At 41.4% G+C, this 21,628-nt stretch overlaps 1 protein-coding gene and 1 long non-coding RNA gene across 2 annotated transcripts in view; one reads left to right on the top strand and one right to left on the bottom strand.

Moving 5' to 3' along the window:
* Positions 1–1,194: 1,194 nt before the first annotated feature.
* The window catches only part of MAGI2 (membrane associated guanylate kinase, WW and PDZ domain containing 2), a 1,320,860-nt gene continuing 1,300,426 nt past the window's right edge, over positions 1,195–21,628 (bottom strand). Inside the window, exon 21 of the mRNA XM_047751755.1 lies at positions 1,195–4,059. Within this exon, the coding sequence (XP_047607711.1) occupies positions 3,398–4,059 (662 nt within the window). The 3' untranslated portion in view covers positions 1,195–3,397. The remainder of the gene's footprint in view (positions 4,060–21,628) is intronic.
* LOC125110496 (uncharacterized) lies at positions 1,862–6,615 on the top strand. The gene is made up of 3 exons (XR_007130658.1): positions 1,862–1,984; positions 3,176–3,437; positions 4,943–6,615. It is a non-coding gene; the product is annotated as an uncharacterized LOC125110496 (long non-coding RNA).

The raw sequence follows: 21,628 nt of genomic DNA, 5'->3' as shown, positions 1-21,628 counted from the left end.
AGTTACTCGAGCCCAAGCAGAGCAACAAGTAAAATTTCAACCAGAGCGTATGACCTCCCACACTTATGGAATGGATTTATGTGGTTAATACCAGGCTGTGGTCATTTAAGTTTAAAGGCTCCCTTATCATGGGAACAATTAAGTCATACTAAGAATAACCAGCCTGGTATAAGAAACTGGGCTGGGTGTCTTACGGACAATGCTAGTATCTAATTTCTCTTAAATATAATGAATGGTACAGAACAGACTAAGTCCAGCAGACTAAGGATATCCTGGACTACACCTAACAGAAGTTCTTGACTTAAATTCTTACTTATGACCTTTCTAATACTGCTAATATTATTTGTATATTACCTGTTTTAAAATACTGTTTCTTGCATTACCAAATGTGTGACTGAGCCTCTGATAAAATGATAACTTGGCAACTTGAAGCAGTTGACCAGATATATATAGTTCTATATGAGCTTAATGATTATAATAGTGTAACTCTAGTTGTGGGAAGAGGCAACAGGAGGGAATTTTTTTTTTCCTGGACCATAACAGACTAGTGAAACAGGTGGTCCAGAGACTTTGGACTACTGTTAATAAGGCCTAGTTCAATTATAGCATATTGAGTGGCCCAGCAATGAAATCCTCACCTGACCTAATTCTTAGCACCATTAAATGAAATGGTCATGAAATGCTTCCCAAACCATAGTTGAAGTTACGACCATGAGGGGGCCCTGCCAACTAAGTATTGGCACCTGCCATCTGCCATCACTAACCCTCAGCATCCCCTGAAAGGAACCCAAGGTGGAGAGATTAGGAATGAGGCTCTCCATGCTCTGGGAAAATTTGGCAAAACTGGTCTTCAGATAGGTATTTTCAGAAGGTTTTAAGAGCCCAATTCTTGTATCTCCTCCTAACTAGAAAAGCACTAAAATCCTTTGTGGTGACATCTGTTCCTCATGTCTAGGAGCCAGCTTCTGCAAAAATGTGTGTCTGCCTGCAGGTATCCCCCACAACTCTTCACTAAAATCACATGTAATACTGACCTCTCTCCCTACCTCTTTGGAGCAGTTTCTAAGAGTGCTCTGAAGTTCTGTCTTCTGGGCTATAGTCCTCATTTTGCCACAGTTAACTCACAACTTTCCCATGTAGCATTTTTTTTTTCAGTTGACAACACACAGCCTATATAGTTGGAAAAAGAAAATATTTTTGGATATATATTTTATTTGACAGTGTTTTAGAATATCATACAGTAAACAAGATTTCTGTAAAAGTTAATTTATCCATAGTGGTGCGTTTCATAAAAATAGTTGCTCACTTACAGTCTTTCTGTGACTATTAATACATGTAATTATATTTATAGAGATACAGCTGTACAGGGTAAATTCACAGCTAACACTACACAGAAATATTATTTGGAATGGGGTTTAGATGATGTGCTGTCTTCACAGGTTATGGATTACAGCTGCATAAAGCAATTACTGCACAAGTGGTAGCTGTGAACTGTGCAAATTAGAGTTTATGCAAGCGTAATCTCAATTTTGTTTTTATCCTTTTGTAACACATGGAAAATAAAGGTCAGAGGATACAGTACCGGGACGTGCAGCTACACTACAGAAGCATTGTCAAAACTGGATTCAATAAATTAATGGCAAACTATACTGGATTTCTAGTCCAGGGGGAGAAAGACTAATTGAGATTAAACCAAAAGTACGGTAAACTGCTACATGTGTTTGTGCTTTTGTTTATGATGAATGGGTTTCATTTTTGGAAATTGCTTTTACAAGCTGCAAGACTCTTCACTTGAGGCATTCAACCATATTCTCCGCTTGTCAAACAACTGAACTACTCCTGTGCCTGACAGAAATTAAACAGCTAGAGCTCAGGATACTGCAATTACAAAGACAGGAAAAGAGGTGACTGAGGGAAGCTATTACATATGACCTCCTGTGATGGACCTGATCTCCCTGTTTTCACTTACTTCAAGCTCAGGAAGGTAAGACCTAGTTGTATTTGTACTCCTTATAAGGGGCAGACTATGGGAAGGATGAACCCTCATTCATTCAGGTCATATTAAAGAGAAACTTTCCTCTGAAACATTTGCCTTTTAATTTGTAGAGCTACAAATAAGTATGCATGGATAAACTAACTTAAGATAAAATTTTACAAAGAAAGATTAAAACAGTGGGAGAAAAAGGCAAGCCTCAGGATTTTACTGGGGGGGTCAGCCACGGACAAGAAAGATAAACAGAAGCATCTAGACAAAAAAAGAAACCAAATGAAATAAAGAATAAGATAAGCAGAAAGGAATGCTAAAAAAGATCCATGTTCTTTAATGAAAATAAATTGGTCATAATTTCTTAATATTAAGAGATTCATTATAATCTGAGAAATATAGGAGAAATACTTTGCCTCTGCTCTATCAAAGTGAAAATGAAGTAATGGAAAGAGGATTTTTAAAAAGACAACAAGGTGAAATATGGCATTGCTGTCAAAGAAGCTCCTATCTCTGAGCCTGAGTCAATAGGAAAGCCTTCTCATAAAGGACCTGCAGCTTTGCCAATCTCAATTTAATGAATTGTGGTCCTTCAATTATATATTCATATTTTAGATGAAAACCAATTAAGATCTATTAGCTAAACTGCAAAATTCTGACTTACCACAAACTGTTCCCTAGGATACAATTTTTAAAACTTTTTTTTTTTAACCTACCACTCAAAATGTACAGAAACGTGATTACAGAAATGGCAGTAAAAATGGCATCACGCCAATGACTTCACTAGATTTCTAAGTCATCCTGCAGTATGCAGGGAACTTGCTGCTAAGACCAGTGAGGGATGCCACGAGTGAGCCAGGGAAACATGTCATGGGCGAACAGTTCTAAATGTTTCAAAGAAACCTTTTAACCCCTGTCTAGATATGTCAAGAACAATTTATTTACAATTCTTTAGATCATTTAAAACATATAATCTTGTCTCAGTTTCAGCTTGCTCCGTGCAGTTTGATTTTTTAAGGCGATATTCCAGTTTGTGATTGCTCTTAACTTGTCCAGTTTCTTGATATAAAGTTTGGATGACATCCAAATCCTTCATGCAGTGGGGGGAATTTTTTTTTTCCTTTCTTTTTTAAACTAAAGCTACACTGCACTCTCTGTGATGTTCTTCACGTTATTTTGGTTCTTCCATAGCTGCCAAAGCACCTGCGGTGGAACCAGGGGCTTTAGGATCAGTTTTAGGTCTGCATGGAGGCTGTACCACCCATGCTTGCTGGACATGTGGGACTTCACGTCAGTGCTCCCAGGCCTTGGTGCCTCGTGGATCTATGTGTGTGACAGTGAAAATAAATTAAAAACGCCGTGAGACGGAACCTAAGAAGAACGGCCTTCAGGCGTTGAGGCGGGGCAGCAGGCTCATCTGCCAGTGGCTGAGGCGCCAGGTTTGAGGACCCCGGTAAGCTTGTCGGAGCCGGGCACCTTCCAGGGCCCCGGCGCCACGGTGGCCTTGCGAGCTGGGGTGCCTCCTAGGGCGCGTGCGCCCTGCCTTGGCCCCGCGCGCGTGCCTGCCCTGCCCTCGGCCTCCCGCGTGCCCCCGCCGCCCCCGCCCGGTCCCGAGAACGCAGGCGCTGCCCCCGGGCCTTCGCGCCGGCAAGATTCAGGGCCCACTGCGGCATGCGGCCCCTCTTTGCAGCCCGCCCGTGCAGGGTCTGCTGCGTCTGCAGCCACAGGGCCGGGCGCCCTGGCCTCTGAGGAGGGCCTGCCGGCCTCCAGCCGCCCCTGGCCACCGGGCGCCTCCTCGAGCCTCGGCCGCGCGGCCCTCTGCGGGCTCGCTGAGCGCTCACTCTGCTCCCCGAGGCGCTGCTTCTTCTGGCCACCGGCTGAAAGCTCCTTTGGTTTCCTAACGTCTTGTTCCCTTTTGATATCCCAAGTTGGGTCTGGGCTTATCTGGTGGGAAGGGTCGGAGGGTGGGGCTGGATGTGATGGAGAGAATGGAGAGAGGACGTCCTCCAGGGAGATGCCTACTTCCGGCAGACCTGGGGAGGCGGCAACGGGAGAACTCCAGGCGCTGGGTTCGTCTGTGGGGCAGGAAGCACAGGCGTTAGAGGTACGCCGCGTACGCTGTCCATGCACCCTCGACCTCCCTCCGCGGGGACCAGAGCAGGTGGCCAGGGGCGGCTGCTTTCCAGGTCCCAAGCTACCACCACCCCCACCCTCACTGCCAAGAGGGCAGCCGACCTCATCCCTGGGGGTGCTATGTACCCTGCCTTCTTTCACCCACCCCCTTACCCCTTTGGTCATTCAGGAAGGGCTTCACCTTGGCCCCTTCTAACTTTTTGGGGTGTCGTCGGGTCTGACAGTCCTATATGGATATTTGACTTGGCGGCAGGTGAATCAGTGGTTATCATGTGTACATATATGCATGTGTATTACCTGATGCAGTTGTGAAAAATACAGATTGCTAGGTGGTCAGACCCAGAGATTCCAGTAGGATATAGGGCCCAGGAATTTCTGTTTTTAACAGGCACCCACCTAATTCAGGAAATGGTAGGAGAACCAAGTTTTGAGAAAGACTAGTGTGAGTCATTTGGAAGAAGTTGGCGGAATGACTTTATCAACCATCAAGTATCACTCAAGGGATAATGTTTAGCTACCACCAGATACAGAATTTGAATAGATGCATCTAAAAATGTTTGTCCAGGGGCAGAGAGGTGAGTAGCTGAACCAGGCTGGAGGGGAAGGAGGAAACCTTGTGAGGTTTTGCCTGCAGATATCAGAAAATTTCACAGGAAATTTGACTTCATGAATGGATACCCTTTAGAAGCTCTTTCCCTTATATCTATATCCAGTTTTCCTTTGAAGTTATATTGTCAAATCTGTGTTCAAGTATTCAAACAGGCAATATAAAGCTATTGAATGCTCAAACTTAATTGTTAAAATACAGATTACTTTATCCTACAGGAATTGAGGTTACACAGAGACAAGATGGCAGAGTAAAAGAATCTTGAAGCTCACCTCCTATCATGAGTACACCAAAATTACAACTGCTGAATAACCATCGATAAAAAAATGTTGGAATCTACCAAAAACGGGTATTCTGCATCCAAGGACATAAAGGAGAAACCTGGAGATGGTAGGAGGGAGGCACTTGCGATATAATCAAATCCCATACCCCCCGATGGGTGACCCACAAAACTGGAGAACAATTATATTGCAGAAGTTCTCCCTTAGGAGTGAGAGCTCTGAGCCCCATGCCAGGTTCCCCAGCTAGGGGTCTAGGAGGAGGCATCCCCAGAGCATCTGGCTTTGAAGGCCAGTGGGGCTTGAGTGTTAGGAGTTCCACAGGACTGGGAGAAAGGAGCTTCTACACTTGCAGGGCGCACAGAAGGTTGTGTGTGCACCAAGACCCAGGGCAAAACAGTGACTCCAAAGCAGCCTGCCCAGATCTAACTGCTGTTTGTGGAGGGTCTCCTGGGGAACGGAGGTTGGTGGTGGATGGAGTGCTCTGGCTCCCTTTGGGGTCATAAAAGCTGGTGGCAGGTATATGGGGAAGGGTTCATCTCTCTGAACTCTTGCTAGAGGCAGACATCTTGCTTGGGTCATTAGCACCAAGACCTGGTCCTGCCCAACGGCTTATAAGCTCCAGTGCTGGGACACTTCAGGCCAAACAACCAATAGGGTGGGAACACAGCCCCACCCATCGTCACACAGACTGCCTAATAAAGACTTCCTGACCTACATCCACCTCTAGACAGGCCCCTTGACAGGGCCGTGCCTACCAGAAGGCCAAGACCTGGCTCTACCCATCAGTGGGCAGACACTAATCCCTCCAACCAAGAAACCTATAGAAGCCTCTAGACCAGCCTCAGCCACTAGGGGGGGCAGACACTAGAAGCAAGAAAATTATGATCCTGCAGGCTGCAGAACTGAGTCTGCAACACAGGTCAGAACTTACCCTGAGACCAGCTGGTCCTTGGCCCTTGGGTGATGAGAGGAGAGTGCACTGCTGGGATACACAGGACATCCCCCACAGAGAGCGACTTCTCCAAGGTTGAGAAACATAACTAAGCTACTCCAATGTGTAAAAATACAAATAGAAACTTAAACAAAATGAGATGGCAAAGGAATATGTTCTAAATGAAAGAACAAGATAAAACCCCAGAAAAACCACTAAGTGGAGATAGGCAGTCTACCCAAGAAAGAATTCAGAGTAATAATGATTATAAAGATTATCCAAGAATTCAGGAAAGAATGGATACACAGCAAGAAGGTAAAAGTTTAAGTTTTTTTCAGAGAGATAGAAAATATAAAGAACAACCAGAGTTGAAGAGTACAATAAATGAAATGAGAAATAACTGGAAGGTCACCATCACCCTGATATTAAAACCAGACAAAGATATCACAAAAGAAAATTACATGGCAGTATCACTGATAGCAAAGACACAGAAATCCTCAACAAAATACTAGCATACCAACCAAATCCAACATTACATTAAAAGGATCATACACCATGATCAAGTGGGATTTATGCCAGGGATGCAAGGATTTTTCATTGAGTCAATGTGATATATACCACATTAGCAAGTTTAAGAATAAAAACCACATCTCAATAGACATAGAAAAAGTTTTTTTGTTTTTGTTTTTGCTTTTTAGGGCTGCACCTGCAGCATATAGAAGTTCCTAGGTTAGGGGTTGAAACAGAGCTACAGCTGCCAGCCACAGCAATATGGGATCCGACCCATGTCTGTCACCTACACCACAGTTCATGGCAATACTGGATCCTTAGCCCACTGAGCAAAGCCAGGCGTCGAACCTGCATCCTCATGGACACTAGTCAGATTCGTTTCTGCTGCAGCACAATGGGAACTCCAGAGACAGTGTTTGATAAAATTCAACATCCATTTATGATGAAAACTCTCCAGAAAGTGGGCATAGAGACAACCTACCTCAACATCATAAGCAGCTAGCTTCATTCTCAAGTGGTAAAAAGTTGAAAGCATTTCCTCTAAGATCCAGAAGACAAGGATGTTCATTCGCACTACTTTTATTCAACATAGCTTTGGAAGTTCTAGCCACAGCAATCAGAGAAGAGATCCAAATTGGAAAGGGAGAAGTAAAATTGTCATTGTTTGCAGATGACACGATACTATACATAGAAAATCATGAAGATGCTACCAGAAAAATACTAGAGCTCATCAATGAATGAGTGGAGTTGCAGGATACAAAATTAATACATAGAAATCTGTTGCATTTCTATACACTAACAAGGAGAGATCAGAAAGGGAAATTAAGGAAACAGTCCCACTTACCATCATATCAAGAAGAATAGAATAGAATACCTAGGAATAAACCTACCTAAGGAGGCAAAAGACCTGTACTCCAAAAACTGTAAGATGCTGGAAAAAATTGAAGATGACACAAACAGATGGAGAAATATGTCTTTGGATTGGAAGAATCGATATTGTCAAAATGACTGTACTACCCAAGGCAATTTCCAGATTTAGTGCAATCCCTATCAAATTACCAATAGCATTTTCCACAGACCTAGAAAAATTTTTAGATTTGTATGGAAGTGCAAAAGATCCCAAATAGCCAAAGCAAACTTGAGAAAGTAAAACGAAGATGGAAGAATCAGCCTCCTTGACTTTAGACAATACTACAAAGCTACAGTCATCAAAACAGTATGCTGCTGGCACGAAAACAATGGAACATGATAGAAAGCCCAAAAATAAACCCACACACCAGTGGTCAATTAATCTACAACAAAGGAGATAAGAATATACAATGGAGAAAAGACAGTCTCTTCAATAAGTGGTGCTGGGAAAATAGGACAGCTACATGCAAAAGAATAAAATTAGAACAGTCTCTAACACCAAGCACAAAAATAAACTCAAAATGGATTAGAGACCTAAATGTAAGGCTGGATACTATAAAACTCCTATAGGAAAATAGAACACTCTCTGACATAAGCCACAATATCATCTTCTCAGGTCCACCTCCTAGAGTAATGACAATAAAAGATAAACAAATGGGACCTAAGTAAACTTAAAAGTTTTTACACAGCAAAGGAAAGTGTAAAGAAAAATGAAAATACAACCTACAGAATGGGAGAAAATATTTGCAAATGATGTGACTAAGAAGGGATTAACTTTCAAAATACACAAATAGCTCATACAGCTCAATATAAAAAAAAATCCAAACAATCCAATTGAAAAATAGGCAGACTATCTAAATAGACATTTCTCCTAAGACATACAGATGGCCAAAAGGCACATGAAAAGAGGCTCAGTATTGCTAATTACTAGAGAAATGCAAATCAAAACTACAATGAGGTGTCACCGCACACTGGTCAGAATGGCTATCATTAAAAAGACTACAAGTAATAAATGGGGGAGAGGGTGTGAAGAAAAAGGAATACCTACACTGTTGATGGGAATATAAACTGGTACAGCCACTATGGGGAACGATATGGAGGTTCCTTAAAAAGCAGAACTTCAAATGATCCTGCAGTCCCACCTCTGGGCATCTATCCAGAGAAAACCATAATTCAAAAAGATACATGCACCCTAATATTCATTGCAGCACTAATTACAATAGCCAAAACATGGAAGCAACCTAAGTGTCCACTGACAGATGAATAGATAAAGATGTGGTGGAATATTACTCCACAAAAAAGAATGAAATAATCTCATTTGCAGCAACATAAATGGACCTAAAGATCATCATACTAAGCAAAGTAAGACAGAGAAAGATAAATGTCATATGATATCACTTATATGTGGAAACAAACCCCCCAAAAAAAGATACAAATGAACTTATTTCCAAAACAGAAAGAGACTCACTGACATATAAAACCGAAGGGAAAGGGGAAGACGAGATAAATTATGAGTTTGGGATTAACATATACACACTACTATATATAATATATAATAGATGACCTACTGTATAGCACAAAGAACTATATTCAGTATTTTGTGATGACCTGTGGCAGAAAACATTCTAAAGAAGAATAAAATAAACAATATATGTAAATATACAATAGTATCTATAATATTTAATATACATAAATATATATAAACAATATGTATATTATATATATGAATCACTGTGCTGTATAGCTGAACTCAACATGATATTGTAAATCAACGAAACTTCAATAAAAAAATGAAAATGTTAATTGTTGTCTTGTTTTTTAATTCTCTCTAGTAGGTCTGACATTATAGAAAGCCTGGGACTAAAATAAATGATTCTTTCTAGGAAGCCGGATTTCAACATTTATTTGGGATTTAATGTCTCTCTAAGAAAGGATCTCAGACATTTTACAAAACATACAAATTAGAATGATAAAAATGAAGAAAAAAAAATTTAAGCCAGGTGGAAGGAGGACAGATACGTTTGGAACCTGAGATGAATTTAGTTACTGCTATGAGCACTAACATTACCCTTGAGTTTCTGGCTAATAAAGCAAAATTAAAGCAAGGAAGTTCAATACAATGATCCCTTGATATTTATAAGGACTATGTCTCAAGGCCTTTGGAAATCCTCAGATTTTGGAATATTATTCCAAAGCTTAACTGTTCTCCAGAGAATTGGTAAATGGTCATGTGTGAGGAACAAAAAAGCCACATTGACATCTGAATGCTGGGTGAGTGGCAACAAGTCACCTTCACTAAGTAAGAGTTTCAGTCCCACACACCAGCCTCAGTGCATGTGATTCAAATTCCTGTCACTACCACACAAGTCAGAGACTATCATGGTCCCTACACATACACAGTCTATAAATGTTAAGGGTCTACTTTATTTAAAAGTAGAGGGGAGTTCCTGTTGGGGCTAAGCAGAACCAAACCCATCTAGTATCCATAAGGATGTGGGTTCGATCCCTGGCCTTGCTCAGTGGGTTAAGGATCCAGAGTTGCTGTGAGCTGTGGTGTAGGTTGCACATACACCTTGGATCTGGCGTTGCAGTGGCTGTGGCGTAGGCCCACATCTGTAGCTCCCACTTGACCCCAGCCTAGGAACTTTCAAATGCCATGGGTGTGGCCCTAAAAGGACAAAAAAAGAAAAAAAAAAAGGAACAGTGGGTAGCTAAGTTCCAGTAATTCTGGCTACCCATAGAATATCAGATAATAAAAACTTCCTCCTTTGCTGTGAAATTTGAATGGAGTATTTAGAGGACAACTTTCTCTTCCTTCTTTCCGAAGACTGGTATCCATTATCATGTTTGCTTGTAAGTGATAAGTCCTAGAAAAGCATCAAAAGACCTGGAATCTACTCCTGCCTCTACATTTACCATTTGATCCTCTGAACCTCAATTTCTCCCTTCATAAGGTAGAGATAAAATGTTTACCTCATAGAAGTGAGGCATGCACTTTCAAAGGGAAAAGCACCTTGCAATGAGAGAGTTATGATTTGCACACATAGTTGAGCAAGATTTTTCTTCTGTGCCCTGGTGGCTGTCTACTAATGGTCTGGCCACATGACCTAGCATACATGCAGGTGAAATTCTGGAGTCAGTCAGTCATTCCCATATGCTGTGTTTCCCAGTGTGATTTTGCTCTATCTTGGGTATCTCTGGTTACCTCCAGGAATATTCTGAAATCTTCAAATGCAAATATTTTCAATGAAAATTCAAGTATATTTTGCTCTTCACTGGATTAGAGCTTTTAAATGATACAAATAATAGATGGTGGAAACTCCACCCATATAGGAAGAGTTACTGCCTGAAAAAGTTAAAAGTAGTCTTTACAAGGCCTCTCTAGAGGCCTTTTGCAACAATAACCTCTGACTTGTACCAGGGTAATAATATTTCACATTTTAATAGCTCTTTCCCCACCATGACATCATATATTGCAGAGTCAAGCAGCTGGCCTCAAATAACTTCTGATATATGTGGAGGTTGATAGTATTCACACCATTTCCTGAAGGAGGACATGAAGCAGCGAGAGGTTAAATAACTTGACCAAAATTACAAAATGGGTCAGCCTGGAGAAAAATGCTGGGTTTCTTGACTCTTTTCACTTCAAAAACTATTCTAAGATACTGCCTTGCATACAGAACCAAAGCATACGAAATGGACACTGAGGAGGCCAACAGGAACTAGACCCTAGCACTGATCAGAATATTTATCATTTCCAAACATCTTAACAATAAACTAGAAGATATAATTAATCAAAATACAAATAGAGAAAAAAATCCTTTTCATCATAAAAAGAGATTGCAAGCGTTTGTATATAGATCATCAAATACTTAGGGGGGAGAAACTGAAAACTAAAATGTTTTAAGCTACCACTGATTAATAATATTAGTCCAGTATTAAAATGAACTAGATGATAAAGTGATTTAAAGATAGGGATGGGGAGTTCCCGTCGTAGCACAGTGGTTAACGAATCCGACTAGGAACCATGAGGTTGCAGGTTCGGTCCCTGCCCTTGCTCAGTGGGTTAAGGATCCGGCGTTGCCGTGAGCTGTGTTGTAGGTTGCAGACGCAGCTTGGATCTTGCGTTGCTGTGACTCTGGCGTAGGCCGGCGGCTACAGCTCCGATTCGACCCCTAGCCTGGGAACCTCCATATGCCGCTGGAGCGGCCCAAGAAATGGCAAAAAGACAAAAAAAAAAAAAAAAAAGATAGGGATGTACACATGTGGTTCCACATTTTTCTTTTTTCTGGGCAAGAATTTTCCAGTTCACTACCAAACGTGGTGTCCACACCAGGCACAGCCTGCAAAGCTCCATGAGACTTGAAGGGCAGGCAGGAAGCAGCCCCTCCCTCACCTTTCATCTGCTTGTCAGGGTGACATGGACTGTGGGGGCAGGGAGAGCCCTTTTGTAACATTTCAAACTCTAATTTTCATGGAATTTTGACAGTGAATAATCACAAGAATTAACCAAATTCTGTTCTGGTTCTTTCCAACCTTATTTTGCCGCACCCCAACCCCTGCCTTTCTCTTTTTTTCTTCCTTGAACCTGGGCACTGGCTAAAGCATGTGATCATGTTCCCTTCATAGTCCTTGCCCAGGAGAATGAGCTTCACACATCTTTCCATCTGGAGATGTTCTAGCTAGAATTAGAAATCACAGAGATGCATCCTAGAAAGACATAATCCCAGCACGTGCCTGCTGGGATTCCTGCAGCCCTTGTCTAAACATCATCCCCTGGCCAAATGACTGAAATCAGAAAGGAAAAGTTCTGTTATACCAAACTGGCCTCCTCCACCTGCCCTCTCATCCTCGCCAGAGTGAAACTACTCTCTTCAAGATCACCCATGAGCTTTCTGCTGTCAAATCCAGAGGATGCCTCTCGGTATCATCTAAATGCTTCATCTCACTGCATTTCTCACAGTTGACTGCTTCCAGAAACAGGCTGGGCTCCAGGCTTCCATGACACGCCATTCTCTCTTTATCCCACAGCGCTTGCAGGTCCTTCTCACTTTATGTTATAGGTTCCTCTACTTTTACCTGCCCTCTAACTGTTGGCATTTCTCAGGGCTAAGTCTTAAGTATTTTCTTTCTTCATAGTCTCTTCTAAGCGTTTTCATCTACTTACTGTGCTTTTATATGACAACCAATGTTTCTGCTAAGCTCAGTGCTACTGGCTCTGTGCTGATATATCCATCTGCCTCTATCTCTGCTCAGACACATCAATGACATCTTCGATGTAACAAGCCCCAAATGAAAATCTTCCATTGAGAGTCTATTCTGTGCTCTTTCCTTATTTTCCCATCTCAGTGAATGGCACAACCATCCCTTGGCTCCATCCTTGACTCCTTTTCTCCCTCCCCTCACAAATACAATCCACCTGCAAGTCTCATTACTCTAACCTTCAAATTTACAGGGACTCTGTCAACTCATGTTCCCCTTCACTTTCATACCCAATTTCAGCATATGGGGAAGTCCTGGAAGGATGCAACTCATGATGAATCAATCCCAAGGCAACAGAAATAAAAATGAACAAACCAGACCTAATTGAATTTACAAGATTTTCACAGCAAAGGAAACCGTAAACTAAACGAGAAGACAACCTACAGAAATGGAAGAAAATATTTGCAAGTGATGCAACTGACAAGAGCTTAATCTCCACAACATACAAACAACTCAACAATAAAAAAACAACCCAATTGAAATGGGCGGAAAAGCTAAGTAGACATTTCTCCAAAGACATAGAGACGGCCAGTAGGCACATGAAAAGATGCTCAATATTCTTAATTATTAGAGAAATGCAAACCAAAGTTACAATGAGTTACCACCTGACACTGTTCAGAATGACCATCATTCATAAGTCTACAAATAACATGCTAGAGAAGGTGAGGAGAAAGGGAAATATCTGCACTCTTGGTGGTTGTGTAAATTGTTACAACCATTATAGAAAACTAAAAATAGAATTATCACATGATCCAGCAACCCCACTCCTGAGCATATACCCAGACAAAACTATAATTCAGAAAGATACATGCACCCCTGTGTTCATAGCAGCACTATTCACAATAGCCAAGACATGGAAACAACCTAAATGTCTATTGACAGATGAATGGATTAAGAAGAAATGGTACATATATACAATGAAATACTAGTCAGACATAAAAAGAAAATAATGACATTTGCAGCAACAAGGATGCAACTAGAGATTATCATACTAAGTGAAGTAAGTCAGAAAGACAAAGACGAATACCTTATGATATTGTACGTCAAATCTAAAATATGGCACAAATGAACCCATCTACGAAACAGAAACAGACTCACAGATACACAGAATAGGCTTGTGGTTGCCAATAACACAGGGAGGGAGTGGGATGGACTGGGAGTTGGGGTTACTAGGTGCAAACTATTTAGAATGTATAAGCAATGAAGTCCTACTGTATAGCACAGGGAACTACATCTAATTTCCTGTGATAGACATGATGGAAAAGAATATTAAAAAAAAGAATGTGTGCATGTGTGTGTGTGTGTATATATATATATATGCATGTATGTATATGTATACGTCACTCTGTTGTATGGCATAACATTGTAAATCAAATATAATTTTAAAAAAGAAGGCCACAGTGTTGATATTGTTTATAAACCCTTGGGGATACTGGTCAAGATAGGAAATTCAAAACTGAATTTCAGTATTCAGATAGCAGGAGTTAAGTGCAGTGTATCATGAACCACACACCCTCCTCTGAGTTCAGAGCCCAGGACAATCATCCAAGTCACCACACCCAAGGAATGGGTCTGCCAAACTCTGTAATAACCCACTCTTTTCTTTACTTCTACTCTGACCTACCTCTGGTGATTCTCCATGTAGCACCCACAACAACCTCTTTGAGACATAAATTTTAACCACTCTCTTAAAACTCTGCTTAAAACTTTTGATGGATTCTTACCACTCTTAGAGTAGAATCCAAAATTCCTAACATGATCCACAAAAGCCTGCATCATGTGGCCCCTGTCAGCCTTCCCAGTTTCATCTCCATTCATCCCCTAGTCCCCATCCACACTGGTCTTTGTGCAGTTACTCAAATGCACAAGCTCACTCTCCAGCCTTACGTCTCTGCTGACTCCTCTGCCCAGAAGGTTCTCCCCACAGTGATTCACATGGCTGGCTATTTTTTCATTCTTTAGGACTCTTAAATGTCACCCCAGAGAATCCCAACCCACGGTAGATGCCCTGCTCTCCTTGAGAGATCTTTTCTTTATTTCCTCATAGTGCTCATAATTTTTTTTTGTCTTTTTTGCTATTTCTTGGGCCACTGCCCTGGCATATGGAGGTTCCCAGGCTAGGGGTTGAATCGGAGCTGTAGCCACCGGCCTACACCAGAGCCACAGCAACGCGGGATCTGAGCCGCGTCTGCAACCTACACCACAGCTCACGGCAACGCCAGATCAATAACCCACTGAGCAAGGGCAGGGACTGAACCTGCAACCTCATGGTTCCTAGTCGGATTCGTTAACCACTGCACTATGACGGGAACTCCGTGCTCATAATTTTTAATTACATATTTGTCTGCTCATTTGATGAACATCAGTCTCAACTAGTAGACTAAGCTTCATGAGGGCAGTGACCACACTTATTTAATATAGTGGACTTAATACCTAGTATAGTGTTTGACACAAAAACACACTCTCAGTGTATATCTAACAAACAACTAAATCTATTCCACAAAGAGAAGTGAAAGGCTTGAAACCAAATGCCTTCAAAGGGAAGAGGGTGGTGAAATGATGGTATGTATTTGAAGTGGAGAGGAAAGATATAACTTTGGGGGAAGAATGCAGAAGGAGGATGCCAGGGACTGAAAGTACATTGGGAAGAGTTGGTATCACAGGTTGCTCCTAGGGTAGAGAGGGACAAAGAGAAGCTCTGGATCCAAGAACATCTGACTTAGCAGATGTTCCTTCCCTTAGTAATCTTAGCAGCCATAATGATGTAATGACATTGCATAAAGGAGCTTCATGCCTGGGGAATCATGAGTCAATGTGCCAGTGAATTTCAGAGTCACCCACGGGTAAGATAAACCCTAAATATCATATATGCCCTCGGGGGAGAAGCAAACCCCTTTCTTAAGTTAGGGCCAAGTTTACTCCCCTTCTGATTGTCAGCTCTAGCCAGTTTGAATCTCTTCAGATGGATTAATACATAATTACATATTATTAGTACACTATAAAAATGTATATATGTACATGAATTACACACACACCACTCATTCACACACACACCACTATCTCTGAGTTAAAAGATGTATGACCTCTTAAATTATCTTGTAGGAACCTAGCAATATTGAAAAATGAAATGCTCTCTTTCACTTCATATGCCCGAGATTTAAAAGAAAAAAAAACCCTTATCTGCTGTGCTTCAACAGCTTGTTTTACTTTATGCAATATAAACCAAGTGACAGTAACCAGAAGTGACCCACTCGGAATAAACTCCTTATTGTGGTAAATAATTATGTGCATTATTGATTTTCCCAGGTGGCTCTTACCGCCAGCAAAAATCTGTAGAAAAGAGAAAAATGCAACTCAAAGCAAGGATGAGTTCACTTTATTCTGTGCTGAAGGCTAAGGGAGACCCCTTGGACAGAGGCCAGGGATTGTGGCAGGGAAAGAGGGACTGTCTCCTGCCCCACCCCTCACCTGACAGCCTTAGGGCTTCCAGCTCAGGCTGACTGTTCCTCTAAACCCTGAAAAAGAGTACCTGCACTTCTGTCAATTGTGGCTGGGACCCAGAGCCGATGGCTAGCTGCCTTTTGGCTTAGGATGTTGAAGAAAGTAAGGATACTATTACCACCACTGATATGACCAATAATGGCAATAGCTAACATGAAGCTAACATGGATTGAGCTGCTTCCTAGGTACCAGGCACTCCTCTAAACCTTTGAAATGTATTTACTCACATGTAAATGTGCATACTTTGCAGATGGGGAAGCAGAGCCATGAAGCGTCTAAGCACCGTGTTCAAGGCTACATACTTGGGAGGTAATGGAGCAGGGTTGTTGAATGACTTTCTGAATTGGGTGGGGTTCTACAAGTTCAGCTGAAACACTGTCACTAGACTCTTAGCTGTCTATCAGCTCTTGTGACTGAAAAATGAGCCTCATGTCTTCTGGGGCAGTATGACAGAAACCCATCCTAAGCTAGCGTGGGAGGCAGACCCATTGTTATTCCAAATGGAGACTTTGAAATGCCATTTGCATTTGAACCTTGAACACAGAATGACAGTCACCACAGTTAGGGTGTTGATTTGCAGAAATGCTGGATATATAAGCTGGTACCAGAGAATAATGAAATTAGATTTCCTAAGGGTGGGAATAATATTATACACTTTCAAAATATTCCAGAGTTGCCACTGTGAAACAGTGGGTTAAGAATCCTACTACAGTGGCTCAGGTCACTGCAGAGGTGCAGATTCATTCCCTGCCCCAGCACAGTGGAATGAAGGATCTGGCGTAGGTCACAGCTGTGGCTCAGATGCAGTCTCTAGCCTCGGAAATTCTATATGCCATGGGTGTGGTCATAAAATTTAAAAATAGATAAGTAAATAAAAGTCCCTCACAATGTCCTGAATTGAACTGAAAGTACTTATGTTGCAAACACTTTTACTGCTTGAATGAATAAAATTTCTGCAGAGATCTATGGCTTTGGGGAGTGTTAATTCTTATAAAAATCTTTCCTGTTGCAACCTACAGTTGGCTGCGTTAGAGAATACTGATACGGCTGTATTGAGTACAGTTTCCTCTAATTTAGAGTATTATTGGAAAGTATAAAAATGATTAGAGAAGATCAAAGGACTATAATGGGAAACCATTTGGTGTTCACAAGAAAGATCTCTTAAAGATGTGCTCAAGCCATAATGGTTCGTTGGATCTGCTCAACCATCACTAAGGTGATTTCTTTTTGTAACAAAATACAAATAAGAAAAACGTGCATTTAAAATACTTCAGAACAAATTCCTTTACTTCCCTTCTCTCTTTCTGAAGCACTGTTTCCACTGGAGGAATTGTTAATGGCCTTCAAACATGTATTTATTTCCTCTTCATTATCAGAGAAGTGTAAACTAGGTATTATATACATTAATAACTTTTAAATTGTGACCATGCTTGTTTATTGATGCTTCACATTGAGACTCATTTTGAAAGCATATTCAAAGGCACAGCAATAGTAAAACTGTGGCAAACCATGTCCATGGCTGAGGGCAAACGTCAGCGCTAGGCGGGGCCGGTAAAAATGGAGCTGCCATTTACTGAGGGTGTCCATGTGCATCATATGTATTAACTTTGATTGATTGATTGATTGTCTTTTTAGGGTTGCGCCCACGGCATATGGAGCTTCCCAGACTAGGGGTCGAATAGGAGCTATAGCTGCTGGCCTACACCATAGCCACAGCAATGCAGGATCTGAGCTGCATCTGCGACCTATACCACAGCTCATGGCAATGCTGGATCCTTAACCTGCGTCCTCATGGAACCTGCGTCCTCATGGATGCTAGTCAGATTTGTTTCCACTGCACCACAATGGCAACTCATATATTAGCTTTTAATCCTTGCAACAGTTCTAAGAAATAGGGTGCCAATCTCCCCATTTCACAGATGAGGAAAACTGGGGCTTGCATAGATTAAGCAATATGCCAGGACCACTCAGCTACTAAGTGAGGGTCAAGAGGACTACAGAATTCCAGAGCCCAAGCCCAAACCACCCCTCTCTGCTAGTGCCTCCTAACCTTTCCCTGTGAGAACACAGGAGAAGAGAGCTTATTTAAACAGTGCACTAGAGGGAACGGGTGAGGAAGGTCAAAGACTGCAGATACAAGCCAAGCCTTTCTCGTGTGTCCTGAGGCTAAAAGGAGTCACTATCTTGGTACAGCCCATCAGAGGGCTGGCATCGAGAACAGACTGGGAAGCTCAGCTCAATTTTTTTTATGAGGTAAGATTCTGATAATCCAGATTGGTCTGGGGATGTGGGGTTACCCAGAGAGCAGACTCAATTAGTGACAGTATCTGCATTATAGGATATATGAGAAATACGTTGGTTGATTTGTTTCAAGCATGTTTTAGAAAGCAAATAAATTTTTTTCAAATAAAATCTTCAATGAAAGCCCCATGTGCAAAACAGATAAAAATGGAACAGCTTCGGTTGGGTGGGTGGGTCCGAGGTCCCACGCCCAGCTGCTCTGACTCTTTGGGCTGTTGGGCAGCAACCTGGAAGCTCTAAGTGAACAGTCTGAAAACCACAGAATGAAGGAGTGATATCTTGAAAAGCCTGGGTGAAAATGCCAAAATCCCCATTCAGGGTGGGAAGAAGACAAAGTTAGGGAAGATCTGTTCTGTTTAATAGATTCTTTCTAAGTATTAGTAGCCAAGAGTTGGACTTCGGACAAGGGAGACAAAGCACAGGGAAGGGGATGGGGACGGGCTGGAAATGTCTATAGCACAGCTGGCAAGGACAGGCTTCACCTTCCTGGGCTGGTAGAGCCTCGGCACCTGCCATCCTCAGAGTGACCCCATTTGTCTTCGGAGAAGTAAGCCAGCAACTTGTAGAAAGAAGTGGCAGTGGCAGGCTTGGCTTCGAGCTCTAGTTCTGCCACTTGGGCAAGTCACGTACCTGTTTCAGCCTCAATTTCTCCAGGGAAATAGGGATTAGGGAATAATAACTGCTCTGCTTCCCTCCCAGAGTTGTGATGATCAAATGAAATAATATATACGAGTGTTTATATACATGTCAACCACTACATTAATAATTTGAACCCAGTTTTTAAAATGGGCTAAAGATGTGCATTGTCACTTCACCAAAGGTGATACATGGATGGCAAATAAGTACATAAAATGACGCTCAACTTCATTAATGGCAAAATGCAAATTGAAATTACAAGATACAACCACACGTCTACTTATATGGCTAACTTTTCTTAAAAAAACAACTGAAAATAACTGGCAAGAACATGGAGCCACTGGAACTCTCACATATTGTTGCTGTAAGTGAAGAATTGTAACAGCCACTTTAGAAAACAGTCTGGAGGTTTCTCAAAGTCAAACATTTAGTTACCATACCACTCGGCAATCCCACTCTGAGGTATCTGCACAAGTAAAATAAAAACTTAGGCCCATGCAAAAACCTGTGATTTTTTAAAACACTGAAGTATAATTGACTAAGAATATTATATTAGTTTAATGAGTACAACATGATTCTATATTTTTATAGATTACACATAACAATGCATTATTATAATATTATTGACTATATTCCCTGTTGAATGTAAACTTTCTTAGTGGCTTTCTTCTTATTCATCCCAAACTGGAAACAACCTAAATGTCCATCAACTAGTGACTGGGTAAACACTCTGTGGTGCAGTGAAATAATACTTAGCTATGAAATGGAACAAACTACCTTTACACTCAACAGTAGGCATGAATCTCAGATGCTAAGTCAAAGAAGTCAGCCTTAAAAAGTTTCATACTCTATGATTCTCTTTTTCACTTTTTTGTTTTATTACACACTACAAAATATATTGCGTGCTGCATAATACACTGCATAACCTTCCAGCAGAGGGAGATGAACATAACTGAGCTTTTTAAAATCAGTCAGGAAAATGCTTCCTTCCTCAGTGTTCTTCGAACCCTTTGACACATAGTTAACAATTAACTCCAGAGATGCACCTGTCTCCTTCCATCAGATTCTACTGATACGAATAATGGGCAACCCCTTTTTTCCTGCCCCAGTTAGTGAACCTGTGGATGCACAGTGGCCATTCCCAGAATGAATATGCATGCAGCCATGACAGTGATCCCTAGGACAATCTCTAACCACATCAACACGTGGTTACCAAGGCCCTATGATTCCTTTTATATGTCATCCTCTAAGCAGACAAAACTAAAGGAACAGAAAACTGACTAGTGGTTTCCAGGGGTTGGGGATTTAAAGAGGCTTGACCCCAATGAGAAGGAGAGAATCTGTTTAGTGTGTGTGTGGGGGGGGGTTATGGAACTCTTCTGTATCTTATTATAGTGATTATATAACTGTATGAATTCTTCAGAATTGGCGAACTTTACTATATATAAATTATACCTAAATTTAAAAATGTGGGAAAAGTAGTGCTGATAAACTTAAAAAGCCTGGTGTGAAGAAGTCTTTTTATGCTTGTTAAACTTTTGCAAATAATGCATCCACTGCTAATTTGCTTAGTAACTTCCCTCCCTCCCTCACCACTGGACTAAGATAAGTCTCAGTCCAATGAAACTGATAATGAATTCTGGATTTACGGAGTTAGCAGAATCTGAATTAAAGAGATTTGACTTTAATCTTTAATCTCAAAGCTTTTCTGGAATTGTGTTCTGCATTACAGAAATACGGTCCTTTCTCAAGGGACAGAGAGTGGAAATAAGGGCTGAGAGTCATCAATCATAATGTGCCTATTTCATGGCAGAAGTGATGGAAACAGATAATAATTACCTCTTACCAAAGATGGAAGCAGTGGCAACAAGCTCCTCAGAGGACTCTTGGACCCTAGCGAAACCCACATGTCTGCAGTACCCAAACAAGATCTCCATAATCCCTTCCTCTGCCTCTGTAAGCCATCCACAGCCAAGACTCAGGCTTCAGATTTAATTCACTTCTAGACTATGAGATCCACAAATGATGTGATACTGTACCCCATCAATATAGCCCCAGGGAACAAAGGCCCTTTTTTAACAGTTCTGGCTGTTTACAAAGAAAATGAATTTGGAGTTCCCTGGTGGCCTAGTGGTTAAGGATCTGACCATTATGGCTGTGGCACAGGTTTGATCCCTGGCCCAAGAATTTCTACATACTGTGGGCATGGCCAAAAAGGGAAAAAAAGAAAAAGAAAATAAATCTGTGGAAGCAAGGCTCTAGAGTCACCCAATTTTGATGCAGTCATATTTCTTCAAGGCTATCCTAAGTCAATTTTTTTTTTCTGTATCCAATTTTATTCATATCTCTCTCTCTACACTGGGACTCAGTCACCAGCTGCTTTATTCATCCTTTTTTCTCCTCTTTAAAAATTATGCATTTCTGATCATAAAATACAAAAGCAATGCCTGTAACCCCTTGGTTGCATGTCTTCCCAGCCTGGCACATCTATAAGTACCTCTGTACCCAACCAGTCTCTGCCCCCACAAGCATTTCCCTATGACAGCCACCCAGTGTAGTATCTGGGAAGTTTC

This window comes from Phacochoerus africanus, chromosome 11 (genome assembly GCF_016906955.1).
Source record: "Phacochoerus africanus isolate WHEZ1 chromosome 11, ROS_Pafr_v1, whole genome shotgun sequence".
NCBI classification, from domain to species: Eukaryota; Metazoa; Chordata; class Mammalia; order Artiodactyla; family Suidae; genus Phacochoerus; species Phacochoerus africanus.
The sequence above is the reverse complement of the archived record's forward strand: the minus strand, read 5'-3'. Positions and strand labels throughout refer to the sequence as shown.